Source organism: Vigna unguiculata, chromosome 6 (assembly GCF_037176805.1).
Source record: "Vigna unguiculata cultivar grain cowpea cultivar isolate G323 ecotype 2 chromosome 6, ASM3717680v1, whole genome shotgun sequence".
In the NCBI taxonomy this organism is placed as follows: Eukaryota; Viridiplantae; Streptophyta; class Magnoliopsida; order Fabales; family Fabaceae; genus Vigna; species Vigna unguiculata.
Window position 1 is genome coordinate 8293797 of NC_140797.1, and position 19497 is coordinate 8313293.

At 33.1% G+C, this 19497-nt stretch overlaps 1 protein-coding gene across 1 annotated transcript; it reads right to left on the minus strand.

Moving 5' to 3' along the window:
• Positions 1-388: 388 nt before the first annotated feature.
• On the minus strand, positions 389-9355 carry LOC114188678 (nitrate regulatory gene2 protein-like). The gene is made up of 6 exons (XM_028077268.2): positions 9200-9355; positions 6998-8141; positions 6403-6474; positions 5827-6041; positions 1692-1915; positions 389-1571 (listed from the first exon to the last, which is right to left on the minus strand). The coding sequence occupies exons 2-6, from the start codon at positions 8082-8084 to the stop codon at positions 866-868; spliced, it is 2304 nt and encodes a 767-aa protein (XP_027933069.2). The 5' UTR covers positions 8085-8141; positions 9200-9355; the 3' UTR covers positions 389-865.
• Between the last annotated feature and the right edge of the window lie 10142 nt (positions 9356-19497).

Here is a 19497-nt window from a genome sequence, read left to right on the forward strand (position 1 = left end):
TATGTAAAGTGTGTGCTTTGAACCAAAAATAATTCAAATTATTTGGTAATTCGCCATTTTCCTTCAGACAGCCACATTGACTATTGCCTAGTTCTTAAAACTTTTCCTTAAACAGCATTGCATTTGTTGCAGAACCAGAACCTCAGACAACCTTTGAGTATGATCATTTTCATAATTACTTAACCACGAGACGACTTCAAAAATAAACTTTTGATAAAAGATATATAAAATTAAATTAAATTTTTGTATTGGTTATATGTAATATAATTTGTACAAATTTTCTCATATAATTTCTTTTATGTTTACAACCAACATAAATTAACTTTAGCTTATAAAAGTGCAGGAAGCTTATTTAAGAGATACCCTCCATCAGTATTCCATTACAAAATTCAAATAAACATTAACCAATGCTCATATATGCACACCATAAATTAAAATAATTACATCAGAATTGAAAATAAAGTAAAAGTCCTATATCTGTTAACAAAAATGATATTTGGCAAGTTCCTTCTCTTTGCATAAAAAACACTTTAACAGAACCAACCAACTACAGTCTACAGTTTTGCCTAACCTGTAATGTAACCACACCCTTGTACAGTATTATTCAAAAGATGAAACTATCATTTAAAGTATGGTCATCCTATAAATACTTTATTCCTTCCTTTTTCTTTCTTTCATGTACAAATGCCACATCCAATGGACTTTGTATGAAATTCAACATTTATTAGTTTAACCAAAGCTACAATGCTTCAACTCCACCATGTTCTATATGCAATAGACTTTGTATGAAACTCAACTTTCATTAGATCAACTAATGCTACAATGCTGCACCTCCACCATGTTTTATGCAACCCTTTGCTTATTGTTAGGGCTTTTTGTTTTCAGAATCTTGAGCCTGAGAATTAGACCTATGATAATAGTAATTCTTAGCATTCTGAATGGCTTGTCTTAGTTCTGTGTACATCTTGACAGAAGACCCGGCAAAATTACTTAACTGAGCAACAAACCCAAGAAAGCTTGCCCGAAATCGATCGAAACCTGAATCCCAATCCTCTGGTGGGTCATCTCTCAGTAGATTATCTGATGATTCACTGCGGATATGAGCATTCCAATATTTCATGTGGGGGTTCTTTAAACCTTTGCCCTGGTTCTTCTCTTGATGCGGCAAGAACCGGGCGGTTTCACCGGCTAAACTTTTGATGGCATCTAGAACATCTTGGATGGGTAATTCACCAAGCTTTTCCAACCAGATTTCACAGGTGACATATATTGGTGGAGGACCATAACTTAGGAGTGGTCGTTGGGGTCTCCTTTTCTTCCCTGTTTTTTGCTTAAGAGAGACACATTTATAGAGCCATCCATTTATGGCCTCTAGATAGGACTTCTGAGCTCCAATCCATTTGTTAAAACTTGAGGATAGATAGTGAAGCTCACCTTCAAGATAGGAAGTAATTTGTCTGCGTAATTCAGAATTCGTGATCATTCTGGCATGCCTGTTGTTATAGGCTGCAGACATTATCTGAAACTGATGCTTGTGGCACTCAAACATCACTTCCCACATCCGAATTAACCTGCCACCAAAGCAAAATACAAACAAAAAGCAAGAAATTCATATCCTAATGTAACGCTAACACACACGACAGCATAAAAAGGGGCCTTGGTAAAAACAAGACCAATCTATAGAATCATACCCTTCAATCAACTCCTCAAGTTGAGGCTGGAGCTCTTTATCCCGCAATTCCTCAATCCTCTTTGATATAGAATCTATCCTGAGAATGGCAACTCTAATTCTTGAGTGCAGATCCTTGACTACAGCACGTGTTTTATCAATTTTATAAGTCTTTTCTCCTTTTGATTCCAGATGCTGTAAGACTTTACACTTCATGTCATATTCCCTTCTGATCATACCACTTGCCTGCAATTAGTAGAAATAGGTTGAGAATCTACTCAATATGATTAAAAACATAAAAGGAATCGGAACTAATAATCACTGACAGAAATATTTTGTAAGGATCCACATAATTGAGATTCAGATACTGTGACCTGACCATACCCTGAACCATGTAAACATATTCACAAATGATAAATTTATGCAGCATTGAAAGTTCAATAATACGAAGGATGAAAAAGTGGTAAATTTAATTTGCTTTATCTTCATAATTAGTCATTTTCTTTACAGATTATAGGAAAGTAGGGTAATTAATTCATAATGATTAGATAAGAATTTATTGTATTTGATTCACACACAACATTCAAATAACATCTTTTTGTTTTGAAGTTAAAATACCTTTTTGGTTCCAATTTTCGTCAAATTTTGATAAATAAGTCCTAATTTTGATTTTGTGCTCAAATAGGTCCCAATTTTCGTCAATTTTGTTCAATTTAGTCCTTTTTTAATTAAAAAAAATCAATAAGACCACAAAGTGGCACGTGACAGTCACTCTTCATGGCCGTTAATGATTTAAACGGTGTTAGCAAAAAATGACCAAATTGAACAAAATTGACGACTATTTGAGCATAAAAACAAAATTAGGACTTATTTGACAAAACTTGACGAAAATTGAGACCAAAAAGATATTTTAACCTTGTTTTAATGATCAGGTTCTTCACTCTCTTATATCCAACAAAAGCTCTTTACTCCATTTTTGTGTCTTTGGTTGCACATACTTTGTCCATGACCTTCTAATAACACTCAGAAATGAATAAAAGAAGGGAAAAATTTTATTACAAGCTGGATTTCTAATGAAAACGAAAGAGGATACACTGAGGGAGACAATCCAATAACCTTCCCAGCCCAACCCCAAATTTGGGTTGGGCCGAGTCAATTTTTTTAAAACATGGAGCAGGTTAGCTCTCTAATAAAACATGGTGTCATCAAATCCTAACCCCATCACAACTCTTCTCGAAGCATAACTCACTTGTGGGTGCAAACACATAGGATCGTGTGAGTTTGCGATCTTACTCGTGACCTTAACAACACTGGCAGTCTCGCTTGTTCTAGCTTGTCTGTTCCAAATCACACAAAGACACCGTTGTCCTGATCAGCTTCGCAAGACAATCATTGTGTCACCAGTTCCTACGTCAAATGAAGCAATGACACTCCCTTACACATGTCACATACATCAAACGCATCCTCCTTGCAAATTCAATAGTCGTCAAGCATGGCGACATGTCTACATCCTTTCTTGCTGCGATCACCGATGTTGGTCTCCCTTTGTTGTCCTTTTCTCAATCTGGTCTTACTTCTGTGATTGGAGCCTAGTTGATGTTTCTCACCTTATTCGGGAGACATTTTCTATCTCCTAAAGTATTTTTTTTCTCCTCTAGTGTGCAGTGACTCCTCCTAGTGGTGTTCAATCTAATTCTTCCATTTTTACAATTTATGTCAATGTTAACCTTTCCATTAACATATTAGACAGAACTAATTATGACACTTTGGGCATTTGATATAAAGCTTTGGCTTAAGGGCAAAAATTATGTTGACCATCTTTTTCAAACAACAACCTTCATTAATGAAAATGATCGCTTCTGTTGGGCTCAAGTTGATACTCAACTCTACAATTTCCTAAAGTCGACTATTAATACTTCCCACAGACAAAAATTTCATACCCATGCAACATGTTTTAGAGTCTGGAAGAGGCTCGACTATTGTACACAAATGGCATTGAATGCCTTCATGGTGTTTGTCAAAATCTCTTGAGTGTTTTTGCACCCAGACATCTTGATGGTTCTATGGTTGTAGATTTGACCAAAGTTCATGATCTCCTACATGACTTTAATGAAATGTTGCTCCTTGCTTCCATTCCTTCTCAAGATATAAAATAACACCAAACTTTCTTCATGTTAAGGACTCTATATGGACTTCCAAAATCAATTGTTCATGATCCGATTTATGTTGATGGCTCTATATTGACCTTTGTTTGGTACACCCTCTTGCTTGTGCCATGCAAGTCACCCACTGAATAATCTTCTATCTCCATTGGTGAATTTTTAGCATGGTATCAACTGCACTCGCAAAATTGGCAAGAGTCATCCCAAAATGTGTTCATTGCCATAGACTAGGCCATATGATTGACTGGTGTTATGTATCACATGGTTCTTGTTTCAAATCCCACTTTAGATTGGACGATGGTGACACCTTCCCTCTCATCGCTAGGATGACTTCTATAGATTATTCATTGCTATGGCTATTCTTTATCATTGGCCTCTTTATCATTTGGATGTCAAGAATGTTTTCCTTCATGGTGATTTGTTGAAGTAAATTTATATGGAGCAACCTCCTAGTTTTCTTGCTCAGGGAGAGTATTCCAGATTGGTATGTTGCCTCCAAAATCTTTATATGGTCTCAAACAATCTCCTAGGACATGGTTTGGTAGATTTAATGAAATTGTCAACAATTTGGTATGACTCAATGGAAAGCTAATATTCAGTGTTTTATTGTTCCACAATCATTATACTTTGTAGTATATGGTGATGACATTGTTCTTACAAGTAGTGATCATCATGGCATCACACACCTGTTTTGTCATTTTCAAGCAGAAGACCTTGGTAATTCAAATATTATTTGGAGATTAAGATAGCATAATCCATCAATGGAATTGTCATTTTCGAAAGGAAATATAAATAGGATATTTCAGAGGAAATTTACTCATGACTTCCAAGCCCACTGACTCACCCATGGGAGCCACTTCTTAATCCTAACAAATACATAAGACTAGTTGGAAAGTCGAACTATCTCATAGTTAGTCGTCATGACACTTCCTGTGCAGTTAATGTGGTAAGTCGGTTTCTAAATCGTCCATGTCTAGGATACTGGAATGTAGTTATTCACATTTTGAAGTATATTAAAGACGCCTATAGAAAAGGTTTGTTAAATGGTCATAATAATAACACTAATGTTATGGGTTATTCACATGCAAATTAGGTTGGATCTCCTTCTGAAAGGAGATCCAACTCTAGACATTTTGTCTTTATTGGGGACAACTTGATCTCATAGAAAAGCAAGAAGCAAAGTATAGTAGCAAAATCAAATGCAAAGGTAGAATATAGAGCTACAGTCTCTACCACCTGTGACCTTATTTGGCTCAAATGGTTGCTTATACAATTGATATTTGGGGAGTTCACACAAATGACTATTATCTATGATAACCAAGTTTCCCTACATAGTTTTTTCAAATACAATATTCCATGAGAGGACTAAACAAATTGAGGTAGATTATCACTTTATCAAAGAAAAGATTGCATATGGAAACATCACCATTGAGCTTGTTAACTCTAATGATTAGTTGGCATGTATCTCTACTAAATCATTGTGGGGTCCTAGAATTGATTAAATTTGTAAAAAGTTTGGTTCATATAATTTATATGCACCAACTCAAGGGGGAGTGTTAAATGTAACTAAATATACGGGCCTTGCCCATCTCTTTGTATTTCATTGAATTTGAGACGCTTACATGTTCTTATGTTGTAACACTCAAAGAGAGATTATTTATGTCCCTTCACCATATATCTCAACAGTATCCACTATAGGGTATCAAGTGGACCATAAAATTGAAATGCTACCGATTAGATTAATAATCGTCTGTATCTGGAATGTAAAATTAAAAAGACCTGTATGAAACCAATAAACTGTTTCACTGAGAAACAGTTGATATCCTTTCTAATATGGCATAGACCTTATTACTTAAAATATTTGTTAAGAAAAGAACTTTTGAGCATAATCTAACATCCAACCCAAGACTACTGCAAAATCCTACTATCAAAACAAAACATGGCCAAAATAAAGAAAAGTCTAAATGATGCTGAGAAACACACAGTATACAGTACCTTCACTTCATCATAGAGCTTCCTTTCCCATGCATATAATCTATCCAAGGTTGACGCATGACTTCCAGAGATCATGCACAAACTATCAAAAAGATTATTCGTAAGGTCCTCTATATCATCTTTTGAGTTTGGTCCCAACGGGTTTCTGGATGAAGAGGATAAAGATGACATTGTCCTTTGCCAAGTTAAGTACTTAACCGAGTTTTGAGCAGGTTCTAAGAAGATGTAGTGAAAAAAAAAAGAACATTAGATATAGGATTCCAGAAACAGCTTTCAACAAACAGCAGTCAGTCAATGCAGATTGAGAGACTTCTAAAAGCTTGTAATTCAGCAAATTGGTGAGTCGTTAGACACCAATATAAGCACAAAAAAGGTTAGGATCATGAAACATACTAACGATTTAAGTGGACCAGATCTGCTACTGCTGAAATTCATTATAAACTTCCAATAATCTCATGCACAACTCCAACGATACAAACATTTACGAAGAGGATATTATCATTCCTACTACTCATCACAATATCTGCAATGTCCTAGTAACGTGAGAGATCAACAGAAAAAAGACTACGAAATTACCTTCTGGAAGCTGACTTGGGTCTTCCCCACATGAGAAACATGCCTTTAAAAATGAGGGTGCAGCTGAACGACCTGTTATGATAATAATTCTCATGTTTAAGCTTCAAAGCATTTAATCTTGAAGTGAATAATGTAAAGAAACTTTCAAAACCTCTTATAAATTGAATATTTTTAAACCCAAAGTACAAGACATATTCTTCAAAGTATCATGATCTAGGTTATGGACATTCAAACAGGAGCTGCCTAGCCAAAGGGTAAACAATTCTATGGTTTTAGTCAAGGCATTGTTGTTGCCCGTATGTCACGTGACATATAATAAGGAAAAATGCAGCAGACCATAAAAACAGCATTTATTTATTTGTCTCTTCTACAAATGGATTTGAATGCTCTCATGTGACATTTTCACATGACTAAGAGTGACAAACAGAGACCCGGCTCAAGGCATGTCAATTTGATAGTGCCCAGAATCTTTGTCAATATTTCTATCAACATGGTCTTGTCAACTATCCTCCTAAAATTTCTAAAATTTAATATTATCAATATCATAAAAAACTAACAAGGAAAGACATGGAGACTAGAGAGCTAGAAACATTACTTTCTTTAGCTGGTAATAGTGGACGAAAGTGCAACTTATTTGCCTCAAGCATTCTTGGAACCTCTTTACCAGATTCAGAAGCTTTCACAAAGAGAAATTCAATATCTTTCATGCTAGAAAAGATATCCTTAGGAACAACTTTTTCACTGTGATTTTCATTCTCCATCAATTGATTTGATTCGGCTGGAAGTTCAACTTCTGTAGAAGCTGTCTCTAATTGTGATGCAACAGGGGAGTTCCCCTTCTCCACATTCACATGTTCAAATTCAGAAGTAGAATTCCCTTTCAAAGGCTTAATTGTGGCAGGTGATTCATTGGTTCTAACATGATCATTAACTCTGTTAAAATTTTCAAATCTTTGGACTAGGGTATCTGTGGCAGGCTCGTCATCAAATTCATCTTCGGAGTACGTAGAGTCTTCCCTTCCATGAGAAGAAACCTTCTCATCATCTTCTAATTCAGGAATTCCTTCCTCCTCCATAAGTTGTTTTATATCATCAGCATTCCCCACCATATCTTGGTGCATGACCTTCCTTTGAAAAGAAAATTGATGATCAATAGGATGAAAGAGACCAAAATAATCCCATGGTGGAGTTTCAACTGGAAGAGAAGAATCTCCAGCAGATGCTGATGGTTCAAACTTTTCAGGGGGTTGAGCAGCAGCATCGTGTGGAGTACCTGATGATGTTACTATTCCAACAACAGGAACAGGTAGTTTTTCTTCAACCTTTTTAGAAGAACTGGAGCTAAATTTCATATGATTTGCTTGGAACTTACTAGAGCTAGGAGGAGAGGGAGTTGGAGAAAAGGTTTCAGTTGTATCAATGTGTTGAGACACAGAACGCGAAGAAAGTGAGAATTGGGACAGGGTTTTCTCAAGTGGCTCCAGTGTGGCATTGGTAATTGGTGCTTCAGGTTCTGTGAATTTTCTCAAAGCTATTCCTGTACTTTTCAGTGACTGGACATATGAAACATGAGCAGCTGCTAAAGAGCAGCGCCCGTCAAGTGCTTGCCTAACAAATTTCTTCCTTTCACGGCATAGCTGGAGTGCCTTATCATCATCTATTTTGGAGCTCGAGGCCCCCATTATCTCAAATCTAGTCTTCCTTTTCGCTTTCTGCAAATTTTGGTGTATAAATTCTATCTGCACATTAATTCAGCATCAAATTATTAGAGAAACAACTCATTATATACTAGTAGTAGTGATAATAAACACCATAAACAACACAAGAAGTGACAGTTAAAAAGCATAAATCCAGATTATGAAACATAATAATTGTAACCAACCAGCGTTCAAGTATAAAGTGGCAAAGATCTAACAAGTTATAAATACCAAATCTTTCTTTCGTCATACGTCGCGACAAAAGAAATAATTATGACGAACACAACGACAAAAAATCAAAATTAAAAGCAAAAAGTTAATAAAATCACCAATCCAATAAACAGCCTCAGCAGCTGCCAAAGGAAAACTGAACCATTCACTCTCCAAAGAAACAATTTCCAAGTTTGTTTGCATATGAAAAAGGAACAAAGAAAACAAATTACATCCTCAGACAACATCATTCACTCTCCAAAGAAACAATTTCCAAGCAAGTTTGTTTGCATATGAAAAAGGAGCAAAGAAAACAAATTACATCCTCAGACAACACTAACCTTGCACAATCCACACTAAAACAGGTGATACTATTTTGACATCATAAAAACAAAAAATAAATAAATTAAACACCAAATTTGGGGGCAAAGAGACAAGAGAACAGCATGAATATTTCCACAAAGTTTCCCAATTTAGCAGACTAATTCACATTAACTATGCATAAACAACATTCCACCCTCAATCCAAAATCCCTCAACTTTCCCACTAAAAACATTAAGCCGTTTAAATGATAAAGGGACACCACCAAGAATACAACCGAATACAGCATAACACTATAGCAATAAAGACACGCAAACCGCAAACTTACTGTATAATCCAATTCTACACTACAGTGCTTGGAGATGCAGAAAGTAATAATCTTTAACATAAAAAGAACAACTTTCAACAAAGTAAGAGAAAACCCATCAGCAAAATAGGGAATCTGGAAAAGGGTAATTCTAAAACACCCAGGAAATTTTCAATCAACCCGAATAGCACAGTGAACACAAAAAAAATAAATAAATGAGAGACTGTAAATAGAATTTCATAAGGTTGAGAATTTGGGGTACCTAGAGTGCAGTGAATCAGTGATGCACGGCAAGAACATGGATTTCGGCGAAAATTGTAAACAAAGAAGAACAGAACTTCTATTTTATCTTCCAGAGAGAGAAATAGAAAGAGTGTGGAGGACGAATCTTGATCGGCCCATTAGATGTTTCCATGCAAAAGGCATAAAAAAGGACAATCCATCTGAGTTTAGATGTGGGCCCCACTCATGTTTGAACGCACATTGACCATTCAGTTTCATGAAAATGGAAGAAAAAAAACAATTGGTCCTATGTTGTCACGGAAACATATTTAAAATAAGTTTTCACTAAAAATTACTGTAAGAATGCATAAAAATATAATAAAGATGTATTAATTACATTTTTAAAATGAAAATTAATTTATTTATACCACTTATCGGTTAAACATGATAAATATCGATGTATTTTATTTTTAATATAATATAACAGTTAATCTTTAACTAAAAAACTTCAATTTTATAATTGTTTTGAATTTTGTTGACAGCTTAGAATATAAGATAATTAGCATAATTAACCTTTCACTCTTAGTTCTTAATATGCTTAACGGTCTTTTACCTTCTCCTTCTTTCGAGTAAATTTAAAAAAAATATATATTTTTATTTTATTTTCAATTTCAGCATTTTTTAAACTTAATTATAAACTATCTATAAAATAAATATTTTTTTATAATAAATTTATAAAAATTATTTATATTTAATTCTATAATTGTAATAATTATAATTATTATTTTTTTATTTTTTTATCTGAACACATATGAATATGAATGTCATGAATTTGTTTTTATTAGTACTTAATAAGTATCTTTAAGATTAATTGTATATTAATTACAATTTTTTAATAAATATAAGAGATAATTAATAAATTTAAACAAAATTATTAAAATTGAAATAAAAATTGATAAAATTATTAAAAAAATTGATAAAACTATTTTTTATTGTATTAAAAATTAGTGAATATTTATTGATTAAAATGATTATTTATATTTTTTTAATGTAAGAGTGATATTTTGACTTCTTACCTTAAAATTTAAGATTTGAAATCTAAATACAATGTAACTTCTTACCTTAAATGCATTTATAAAGAAATTTAGAAAAATATTATTAAAAAATGGAGTCTTATGAAATTCTTACAATAAAATAAAAGTTGTTATAAATTCTTAAAAACTATATAATGGAGGGAAAAAAATATGATATCATATCATAATAGAGAAACAAAGTTAATATATTTAGGATAGCAGTACTATTTCTTAAATTAATGAACTATCTAAACAGGAAAAAAATTAGTAAAGTAATTAGGTTTAAAATAACTTAACTAATTTTGATATAAAATAAATTATATGAATAATAATACTTCAAACATATAAAAATAAAGAATATTATTTTATTTTCTTTTAAATTTGTTTCGTCCCTTGATTTCTTTTTTTCTTATCTTCACAAAACATCTAATTTAATTCTCTTCATTTTCATCTTTATCTTTTGTCCTTTGTCCTTGATATTAAGTCTTCATATACAGTCTAAATTAGAGAAAAAAATAGAAAATATGATTATTTAATAAAATAAAAAACATTTGACTTTGAAAAAAAAAAAGTATAAATTTGCGTACGTAGAGTGTTTGTTCTTTTACTTTCTAATTTTGAACATGGAGTAACATGTCTTTTTCTTCCTCCATTTTATTGTAGAATTCTGAATAAAAATTGGAACTAGTTTGATTTCTAAACATTACTCTAACTTAGTCTCACAATTTTAGAATTGTGTAAATTGTGAATCCTATTTATATAGATTAAATTTATTAAATTAAAATACCACAAAGTTATAATAATAAAGAGCAATCAGATGAACAATATACACAAGAGATCAACTGTTACAGTCATCTACGAGGGTATAGGAATGGAAACTTAGGCATACCGCAATGCCATAAACAAAACATAATCCAAAAGGTTCAACAATTTTGCAAAAGAGCTACCCCTAGAAAAAGGAAATACCAAGTAGAGATGGCAAATAAACCTGTCCCCGTGGGTATTGCCCGAACCCGTCTCCGTTTTGACGGGGAATCCCCGCATTGACTGGGTATGGGTATGGGTATGGGGAATCCCGACTTTTTCAGTTGGGTATGGGGATGGGTATGGGGATGTACATATACCCGCCATAATACCCGTCCCCGCCATATCTTCATTCTCGTTTAAATTATTAAAATATTCACAATTAATCAAGTAACCCCTATATATATATATATTTTTTTTTTTTCTATTTTTTATTTCTTTTAATTATTTCATTTGTCATTAAACTCATTCTCATCTCCAATATATTTTTTTTCTTATCATAACCTTTATGTAATTATGTTAAAATGATGTATGTTAATAAAAAAAAATTATGCCTCACATTTGAATATTTATATTATTTTTTAATATTTTTATTTATTATAAATTTTCCTTGCACATGAGAATATTTATACTCTCAATTTAAGGTAATATAAAAAAAATTCTTTACTTATTATTATTATTATTTTTTGTTTAATTTGAAGAACTCTTTTGTTTCATTAAAATAATTTTCGTTATTTTTAACAATTAAGTATATATGTTGATATTTGAAAAGTTTTCTTAGTTCTCTAAGATATTTTTCGTCTTATCATACCTTAGTTATACATTTGATTTCCTTTGTGTGATTTTTTCGATAGTCTCTCAAATTATTTCTAAAACACACATTTGTTAGTTTTTTAATATTTTTATTTATTATTTTTATTCTCATCATGTAGAATAATATTTCGATATATTCTATCTAATTATTTTTTATTTTATAACTCATTATTAATCATAATGTAATTTTTTCACTTTAAATTCTATTTGAAGTGGTTAAAATTATATATATATATATATATATATATATATATATATATAATATTTAGGAATAGTATATGATAATTCACTACAAGAAAAATATGAAATGGTGACTGATTTAGTCAGTAACCCATATCAATCACTATTTTTCGTCATTGGTGGTAGTGGTTGATTTATTGTCTAAATTAGTGATTGATTCAATGATCGAATCGGTACTTGATTTAGTGACCAATTTAATTACTATTTTATTTGTAATTTAATGACAAATTTTTTGGTCACTAATGATATTTCTATTTATTTTTAACCACTTCAAACATAATTTAATAATTAGTTCTCTAAGGTTTTTTTTCATTTTATCATACCTTAATTATACATTTGATTTCCTTTGTGCGATTTCTTTCGATAGTCTCTCAAATTATTTCTAAAACACAAATTTGTTAGTTTTTTAATATTTTTATTTATTGTTTATTTTCATCATGTAGAATAATATTTCGATATATTCTATCTAATTATTTGTTATTTTATAACTCACTATTAATCATACTGTAATTTTTTTCACTTTAATTGTATAAATAACTTTTATTTACTACGATATAAAAATTTAATGTAATTTCTATGAATATTTTTTTGTCACTATCCAACATATATTGAAGTTCAAAAGATACAAAATCTATGTCAAAATTTTATTATTATGTTTATTATTTGTTCTTTGTGTCATTTTGATCAAGTGATGTATTATAACTTTTTATTAGTGTATAAAAAAGAGATTTATTATAATTTAAAAAATTGAAGTAAACAAATATTTAAAATATATTTTAATTTGAATATTTGTTTTCCTTTTATTATTTGTTCTTTGTGTCATTTTGATCAAGTGATATATTATAACTTTTATTAGTGTATAAAAAAGAGATTCATTAGAATTTAAAAAATTGAAGTAAACAAACATTTAAAATATATTTTAATTTGAATATTTGTTTTCCTTTTATATTTTTTTGAAATATTTTTTAATTTTATCAACTAAGTTCATCAATGTTGTAGTTTGCAAATTTAATAAATGTTTTGGTTCACATGAAATTTTATTTGGTATTCTAATATAAAATGTAAACAATTATAATTTATTTTAAGGTATTTGGCATCGAAGAAAATCCTCCTAATATTGAATATTTCATAATATTATGTTTTCTTTACCATAATTTTTTTTCTTTTATAAAAATTAATATTGAAGTAGTTAGAACACGGGTACGGGTATGGGTACGAGATTATACCCGTTACCCGGTGGGGATGGGGATAGGAAAAAAGTTTGATACCTGTTGGGTTTGGGTATGGGGATGGGGATGAATTTTTTATGCGGGGATGGGTATGGGATAGCGAAACCCGTTCCCGCCCCGTCCCGTCCCTAATACCAAGGCACCAAGGCCTTAAAACTACTCTTCAGAGCCATAATTGATCCCCACTAAACAGTGTCGCTGCCACCACCAGATCTATCTTCAGCGTTTCTCCCATCTACTCCCACCAAAAGATGATCATCACAAAAGAGAAAACAAAACAAGAACATACACAAAAATGAAAGGGTAAGCTAGTGTACAATAAACTTAACATATGATGGCAAATAGACACTTAAAACAATTCTATAACATGCAGCAAAGTAAGCACCAATTCATGTTATGGCAAACAAGCAAGACACTATGACTCAATTATCCGGATAAATATAATAAGATCGGATTCACTAGACGCTTGCACTTGTGGTGGCCTCTATTGCTCTGTAGAGCCATTGCCAATGGGTTTCACCCGACCACACACAAGGTTAGCCTTCAAGCATCTAAGGCCATTATCCTGCCAAAGACTAGGGCCTCCCGCTACTCTCACACTTGGATCAGTTTGCTCTACATGAGACCCACTGATCCTTTAGAGTTTCGGGATACGATCCTTACTTGAATCCTTATCTTAATTATATACACTACACACCACCATGAGATCTCCCTACGAGACTCATGGAATTACGCCTATCTCACACCAAATTCATGATCCTCATACCATAACCACCACTTGTTATCTCAACATTAAATTCTCATGCAAGTTCTCAACCAACCAAACAGAATTCCATGTGTTACTCATGCTAACATACCAATTTCAGTGCATATAGATCAAGGAACCAGGCATATGCATGACATATAGCTAATCCATGGATGAATTAAAGAAAATATACTCAAATCTGTACCATTCTCGCTTAGGCTAAGAGCCTTCGCCCAAGCAACAACGATTGTCTCGCTTAAGCTAGGCATCCTCGCCTGAGCGAGACCTGCAACAGTGGCACTCTGCGAGCTTTCTCTTGGGCGAGACCATCTCGCTTGGGCGAGATCACCACTCGCCCAAATCCAAAGTTCCCCGCTTGGACGAGAACGCGAGTAGAGAGCACAACTGGTTTCCTCGAGTGCTTGCTTGGGTGAGCCACTCTCGCCTGAGCGAGACGATGCGTCGCTCAAAACAAGAGTTGGTCGCCTGAGCGAGAGGCTCAAGCAGAACTAGGGCGAGTTCTAGCTACTCTCGCCTAAGCGAGACGACCTCGCTTGGGTGAGAATGACAGTACTCATGACTATTATGCGCATGCAGCAGAAACACAACTCAAATACCATACAAGAATGTAAACAAGCCAGTTTCATACAATTCAAAATATCATTCGAGCATCCAGAAACATTCAACAGACCAAAAACATGGAGAAATAACTTTAAATCATAAAAACCTAGCTTCCCTTACCTTAAGTAAAGTTGAGCTTAGGGGAAAGGACACGTAGGAGGAGGAGCTCCAAAACCAGAAGCGGCTTTAAGAAGCTGGGAACATTACAGATAAAGATGGAGGACGAGGTTAGCAATGAAACCCACACAAGACCAACTTAGGAAAAGAAAAGGAACCATTAAGAGCTCAATTTTTCGATTTTCACTTACTAGGAAGTGGGTTTGATTCTCTCTGAGGGGAAATCAGTTGTGCCCTAGCAGAGCTCCTACTTCAGCAAAAGTGAGAGGGAAGAGAGAGGAACAATTTTTCTGCAAAGGTGACAAGTGAGAGTTTGAAGGGGCTGATCAGAGTATTGGGGGTTCCCTGGTGGGCTGGCCTTGGGCCTACGAAAAGGCTAGGCCCATATACTTATGAACTGAAAAAGGGACTTACATAAATTATTTTTTTTAATCCAATTTTGTTAAATTTATTTGACGTCTCAAACGCATTTCATAATAGTTTCAAATTGTGTAAATAATTCAAATGCTACCATAAAATGTATTTGAAATATTAAATATATAAACTTAAAAAAATTTGATTAAAAGGACTAAATTCATGCGGTTCTAAAGTTAGAGGATTAAACTTGATTAAAATTTATGATTTAGGGTTAAACTGAGACAAAAACCATATCTAACACAAATCTTAATAATATAGATGAAAAAAAATGCTTTAGTTATAATAAAATTCATAAAAATTGAAAGGAGAAAAAAGTCACTTTCTTGTTGAAGCACGTAAATTTTGTTTTTTCAAACATTTTCTACTTTAAGCAAAAAAAATAAGAAAAAAAAAAACTAGATGAAAACACTTAAGAGATAGAACTCAAAACGCACATAATGGCTCGTTCACAATCTTCAATTTGTTCACCTTTTACCATGGAAATTTGATATATTTAGGTAAACTTTTTGTATATAAAACATATGGAGAAATAAATTTAAAATTTGAATCTTATAATGCATCCTTGTATGACATCAAATTTAGTATAATAACTTTTAAATAATACATTAAATCATAAAGTTAAATGAAAATGTATTAAGTTTTGAAATTTTAAAATATAGATAAAAATCATTACAATTTTAATTTTATAAAACTCTTGTATTTGAAAAAAAAATTATGAAAATGTCTTATATAGTGATATCACATGAAATAAAATACGACTTTGTAGTGTGACTTTTGCATTTGAGATCACATAACTATTTACAAAATTAATATATATATATATATATATATATATATATATATATATATATATATATTAAACTTATTATTTAATTTAAAAAATATTTTTGTAAAATTATGTATAAATTAATTTTAATTATGTAACATCCCATTCTCGTAATACAAAACTAATAAAATAAGACATTTCACAATAATATTTAAAGGAGATTAATGGAATAAAAAGTATATTAATATAGTCCTTTAAGAGTTTAGACTATAAAAATATACCATTTACACAACAACATCAAACCTTAGAAGGTATCCCTATACTAAACGTACAACCTCTCATACATCTGTTCCAAACTCACAACTCTAACCACAAACTTCTCATCCCTCAGAACTGCCCATAAACCTGCATTTTCATATGTTCCTACCAGAATGGTGATCATCACAAAAGAAGAACACAACACAAGACCACAAAGTTAAAGGGTAAGCTAATTTACAGAACAGTTGTCCTAAGACCATTTAAATCATCTCAATTATAATTCATACATCTATAGTTAATTCACATAATTGCACACAATATGTAAGACCCACTTTAATTATGTCCTAAAATTTAAGGGCCTCTCTTAGTTAGTTGGGCTTAAGGCTGGCCCATAGGGCATCCCAAAACCCCTAAACCAGCCTAACCCTCTCATGTTCTGCCCACTTTGTAAAATCAGCCACCTTACTCCTTTTCTCTTTTCCCTTCAAATAGTGCTCTGCCAGGGTTCGAAGCTCATTCAGATTCAAGTCAGCTCAACCTCATTCTCTACTCCACCTCTTGAGTATACTCCTAGAGCTGTTGGGTTCGTTGCTGTAGGTGTCTGTGCTTTCCACTAGCATCTATCCAGGTGAGGAAAGCTAGGATTTTTCATGCTTTTATAAATAATGTGCCTATTTTGGTTCTGTTGGGTGCTCTTGATAATTTGACGTGCTTTTGATGGTGTAAAAATAATCGGTGTATTGTTTTTGGATGGAGTTTTAGCTTTGCATGCGTGAGAGCAGGTGAGATCTGCTATGCTCGCCTAAGCGAGCTGTTTCTCGCCTAAAGAGGAAGCTCCCGCCTAAGCGAGGAGCTCTCGCCTAAGCGAGAATGGCAGTAACTCACCCCCTTTAGTTTCGAGTGCTCGCTTGAGCGAAGGCCTCTCGCTTGAGCGAGATGGGCTAGCTTGAGAGAGATGGGCTAGCTTGAGCGAGAACTCGAAGTACTCTCTGTTTTCAATCTCGCGTAAAGCGAAAGCTTTTTGCTTGAGCGAGAGACCCTTGTCGCCTGAGCGAGAGCTCCTTAACTTGAGCGAGATTGACAACACTAGTTGTTTAAATGTTTGTTTGCTCCCATGATTGATTTGTTCACCCTTTTAAAGCATGAAATATGATGCCAACGTTTTATACAACGTGCTTATGTTTTCTTAAATTTTTGTTGTTTGGGATTTTGTGTTTTTACATGTTGAAACCAGTGAAAATATGTCAGTTTAGCTTAAGCGAGAGATTTTAGCTTAAGCGAGAATTTCCTGCTTAAGCGAGATCAATCTAGCTTAAGCGAGATTACTCTAGCTTAAGCGAGAATTGCTGTATAATTTTAATTCCTTAATTTAAATTGAACTTGTGGATTGATTCAATTACTTTTAAAAGCATGAATTGGGCGAATGGGTATGAGTATAATGGTTTATGGTCTGTGATTGATAAGTTTAACATGACCTTGGCATGTGACTTGTATTAGATGGTTGGTAATCAAAGTGGCATGGTGTTGGTATGAATTACACTTCTATATTCATGGATTGGGAAGGATGATTTGGAATGGATTCAACATGGAATATGTATGAGGATGGATTATAAAGGTTGGCATGGGATTTATAAGCATGATAAATAATACATGATTGTTTGAATATGATTGGTGTGTTGTCAGGACGTAATTCCATGAGCCTCTAGGTGAGACCTCATGGTGGTGCTTCAGTGGTCAGGACGTAATTCCATGACCCTTGTTAGTGGGAGTTCATGGTGGTGCGCCATCTATATAATTTAGTAAGGATTCAAGGTAAGGTTGCATCCTGACGCTCTAAAGAGTCAATTAGTCTCACATAGAGCGGATTGACTCTTGTGGTAAGAGTAGTAGGAGGCTTGAAATTCATCAAGGGCTAACCTTGTGTGTGGGAGTTGAGACATTGTAACACTTAGCTCGGGGGTGAGCAGAGAAATCCACCACAAGTGCAAGCATTCGCTGAATCCGACTAAATTATATGTATCCGGATGAGTCAAGTCTGAGTCTTAGTGTATTGTTTGAAAGGTCATAACATGTTTGGATGAGATATACTGATTGGAATGTGAAATAGCATGTAACTGTATGATAAACTGTTTTATACTCTAGCTTACCCTTTTGCTTGTTTGATTGCTTGTGTGTGGTTCTTTTCCTTTTGTGATGATCATCAATTTTTTGATGTGAGCAGATACGAGGAACACCCGGGGTCAACAGGGAGGTGATGGTTCCGTTGCATAGCCCATCTGGGCTGGATTCTATTTTCTTGGGCTTTCTCATAGGGCTATTGCCTATGTACTGTTTTGTCCTTTAGTACTTTAATAACTACTGTCAAGTTCTTGTATTATACTTTGTATCTGGCATCGTGGTGTGCCTTGGTTTCTTCTAGTTTTTTTGGATATTATAAGGAGTAGTGGTTAAACTCCCAGATTTGTTTCTTCTACTTTATCCGTGTGGCATTTCATTTAAATTAAGGATATTATTTAAATGGGGTGTTACACACAAACCATTGACACTAAACTCGATTGTTCAGAGACATGCATTCAGAATCAGAATCATTGGAGACTTGTATTTGTGGTGGCCTCTATTGCTTTGCAGAGCCACCAATGGGTTTCACCCTACCACACACAAGGTTAATCCATGATCATCTAAGGTCATTATCTTGTCTTAGACTAAGACCTCCTGCTACTCTTACCACAATAACCATTCTACTCTATTTGAGTGATGATCATTAGAGTTTCAAGATCTCACCTTACTTGAATCCATAGTCCAATGCATACACTAAATTAACACCACCATAAAATCTCCCATGAAACCCACGAAATTATGTCACATACAATACTCGTGTATATATATATATATATATATATATATATATATATATATATATATATATATATATATATATATATATATATATATATATATATATATATATATATTCACAAACCCATTATCATCACAGTTTCAAAACAATACCTTCATAATCATGTACATCTTTAATCATATTTTCATATTCACATATCAATAATTCCATCTCAAATTTCAAATATCAAAACAATCACATATTTTACAACAATATACGAAGTCAAGTCTCAAAATACCAACATCATCCATGCATAGCTTCACACATCATATTTTTAAAATTAACTCAATCAATCACAGGTTAAAAGTAAGGAATTAAAATTATGCAGCATTCTCACTTCAGCTAGATATTTCTCGCTT